The sequence below is a fragment of the Propithecus coquereli genome, unplaced genomic scaffold, assembly GCF_000956105.1.
Source record: "Propithecus coquereli isolate 6110/MARCELLA unplaced genomic scaffold, Pcoq_1.0 Scaffold172, whole genome shotgun sequence".
NCBI lineage: Eukaryota > Metazoa > Chordata > Mammalia > Primates > Indriidae > Propithecus > Propithecus coquereli.
Window position 1 is genome coordinate 3,191,176 of NW_012141858.1, and position 3,548 is coordinate 3,194,723.

The 3,548-nt window shown below is 34.8% G+C and overlaps 1 protein-coding gene across 2 annotated transcripts in view; it reads left to right on the forward strand.

Annotated features, from left to right (window-relative positions):
- YEATS4 (YEATS domain containing 4) overlaps positions 1 to 3,548 on the forward strand; it is a 19,410-nt gene that overhangs the window by 4,707 nt on the left and 11,155 nt on the right. The window contains exons 3-4 of one of the 2 annotated variants that reach the window (XM_012642052.1): positions 852 to 918; positions 1,008 to 1,102. The exons of the other annotated variant lie outside the window; for it this stretch is intronic. Of the exons in view, the coding sequence (XP_012497506.1) occupies positions 852 to 918; positions 1,008 to 1,102 (162 nt within the window). The remainder of the gene's footprint in view (positions 1 to 851; positions 919 to 1,007; positions 1,103 to 3,548) is intronic. 2 annotated transcript variants of the gene reach the window in all.

Genomic DNA, 3,548 nt, shown 5'->3' on the forward strand with positions numbered 1-3,548 from the left:
CTCTAGCCAGGGCAACAGAGTGAGATTCTGTCTCAAAAAAAAAAAAAAAAAAATAGTGACAAAGCAAGGTATTAAGATGTCATGATAGTATGATCCCAGTTTTATTTTTTAAAAATTAAATGTATGAAGATGTAAGCACATAAAACATTCCTGAAAGCAAATAAAAAGGTTAATAAACATTATTATTGAGAGTGACTTATTCTGTTTTGCATGTTTTCTTTTTCTGTAATGAGTTATGTTTTTTTTCAAAAGCCACCTTCACCAGCAGATTCTTTTATGTGTTAGAACTAATGAATGTGCTTCAAAATAAAATTAAGGGGGAATTTTTGTACTCAACAGTTTTAGGTTGTTTTAGATTAGTTGTCCTTAGTTTTATGTAACATAATTTTGTTCTTCGAAGGTGACTATAGATTTGCTTTGGTTTATATGGTTATTTTTATAAAAATACCAGAAATGTATTGTTTTTATGGGAAAATCAAAATTGATTTAGAATATTGTCTATAGAGGTATATAAAAATAGGATTTGCAAAACAAGTGAATTAGGGACATATGTTATATATTATGAATTGTTCAGCATAAGCTTCCTTTGCCATATATTGAATTATATATTATGAATGATATATTCTATGTATTATAAATTATAAAATAATTCAGCATAAGCTTCCCTTGTTTTTTTAAAAAAAGTAAAACCATTTCCCAGGTATATAATTTATGTTTTTTAGAAAATTAGATTCCATAAAATTTCAGGGGAACGGTGTTTTATAAAATCACATACATATACTATGCTCAGTGTATTTCTTTCCTAGTTCTCATATGTAGATGGTAGAACTAATTAATATCTTATATTTTAGGATATGTCAGCATATGTGAAAAAAATCCAGTTTAAATTACATGAAAGCTATGGCAATCCTTTAAGAGGTACAGTACAGTCTTTTGAGTCATAGTATACAAAGTTAAAAAGAGCTAGGAAACTAAATCAGTAATGTACAATATTTTTTTCTCTTCAGTTGTTACTAAACCTCCATATGAAATTACTGAAACGGGATGGGGTGAATTTGAAATAATCATCAAAATATTTTTCATTGACCCTAATGAAAGACCTGTGAGTAACATTAATCTTTGCAAATATATGTTTTAGTAACTGTGAAAATGTAATAATACTTAATGAATATGTATGAAGATATAAGCACATAAAATATTCCTAAAAGCAAATTTTTTTTAATATTGTTTATTAAGATGTACTTTATGTAAGCTTATGGGATAATGTATCTTGCCATGAGTTAAAATTTTCCATTTTTAAGTGAAGTGCCTTTTAAAACTTTTTTTTTTAAGTATGGAAAGAAGGGATATAATATGAATATATATTGGAAAGAAACTGGAAATCAGATGATTAATATAGCAAAAAAAATCTAAAATTCATTAGTATCATTTGGTTGTTAGTAATAAACAAGTTGAGTCCATATGCTCTTAAGAAGTTAAGCTCTTAGAAACAGTCTTTCTGCTTTTTTAAGCTGCCATCAGTACTATCAGCTTTATTTTATATCTTTCATGAATATTTATAACCACTGACTTTTTCATCTTTTGATCTTTTCTTATCAGATTATTGCTTGATAATGTAAAATATCCCTCCAGGCTTTCCCTTTGATCCTTCAGCAGCTTTGTGAGGTTAGTGATATCCTCATTTTAGAGATGAGGATACTAAGGCTCAGACGTCAAGTCATATGCTCAAAAGCACTCACTCACTGGTGACAGAGCTTGTTTTTGAACCCAGGTATTTGCCTTCAGACCTTCTTTCTAGTACTTTTTCTTTTGACTAAAACCACTAAACCTTTTTTTAAAAAAACAAACAAACAAACAAAAAACCTAAAAGATCCCAACTCACTTATGGCTCTCTCATTCCACAAATGTGTGGCCGGGAGTTGACTCCAGTTTCAGGGCTTTAACATTCATCACCATTAATTTTCATCATGTTAGAATCAGCTCCTTCTTTTAGCACCAAATATTTAGGGTCTAATTATCAGATTACATTTTTTAAAACTATGTGCTTTTTTTTCTTTGAGAGGGTCTTACTCTGCTGTCCAGGCTGGAATTCAGTGGTGCAGTTCACTGTAACCTTGAATTCCTGGGCTTAAGGAATTCTCCTGCCTTAGCCTTCTGAATAGCTAGGAGTACAGGTGTGCCACCACACAGGGCTAATTGCTTTTTTTAAAGATTTTTTTTTAGTGACAAGATCTTGCTTTGCCCAGGCTTGTGGTTGTGGGTTTTTTTTTGTTTGTGAGACAGAGTCTCACTCTTTTGCCCAGGCTAGAGTGAGTGCCGTGGCGTCAGCCTAGCTCACAGCAACCTCAAACTCCTGGGCTCAAGCGATCCTTCTGCCTCAGCCTCCCGAGTAGCTGGGACTACAGGCATGTGCCACCATGCCCGGCTAATTTTTTCTATATATATTTTTAGTTGTCCGATTAATTTCTTTCTGTTTTTAGTAGAGACGGGGGTCTCGCTCTTGCTCAGGCTGGTCTCGAACTCCTGAGCTCAAACAATCCGCCCGCGTCGGCCTCCCAGAGTGCTAGGATTACAGGCGTGAGCCACCGCGCCAGGCCGTGGTTGTGCTTTTAAAGGAGTTGAATATCACCTGGGCCAATGGTTCAGAGAACCATTTCCTAACGGGCACATCGGAAACATCTGAGGTACTTTTTAAGCATTCAAACTCTGAGGCCTCCTTCTCTGGAGAATCTAATTCAATAGGCTTGGAGTGGGGCCAACAACCCAGGTGATGTTGATGCACAGTGAGATTTGGGACCCATTGATGTAATCCTTACTCTTCCTACGTAGGAATGTATTTAGGCAATCTCTCAAATGAGAATTTAGTTTGGGCTTGCATATCTCCAGTGTGGAAGATTAACTTCTATGCTTAAGTGAAACATCCTGTTCAGGTTTGGGGTAGTTCTTGTTGTTTAAGAAAGCTGTTACTTTATGTTACATTTCCTTAAACTTTTTACTGATAGCTGTTCATATATTAGTTTTCTCCTGAATAAATATTCATGACTCATTTAAATATTTTTTATGTGATAGGGTTTTTAGATCTCCTGCCATTCTTGTCCTTTAACACTCTCACACACTTTATATTCTGTTTGGCAAGAAATTATTACATATTCATTATTTGCAAGGTACTGTTTAAGGGATTGAGAAGGATACAAAGACAAGATGCTGTGCCTGACCTTAATGAGTATAGTCTATTAGGGAGAATAGAGCACAGAAGTCAGCAAATGTTGAGAGGGAGGGAAAAGGAGATGCCCATGATGTTAGTAGAGCAGAAGCTCTTTTTAACTTTGTTAAGATTGCTGTATTTTCATTTTTATTTTGAGAATATGCTGCCTCACCTCTCTGTCTGCTCATCTGTCAACTCTCACCCCCAATTGGAAAATACACCTATGAAAGAAATCATTATATCATTATGAGACAGCTCCCAAAGTCACTCTTAGAAAGGTAAAGTAAAACAACCTGGCCGGGCGCGGTGGCTCACGCCTGTAATCCTAGCACTCTGGGAGGCC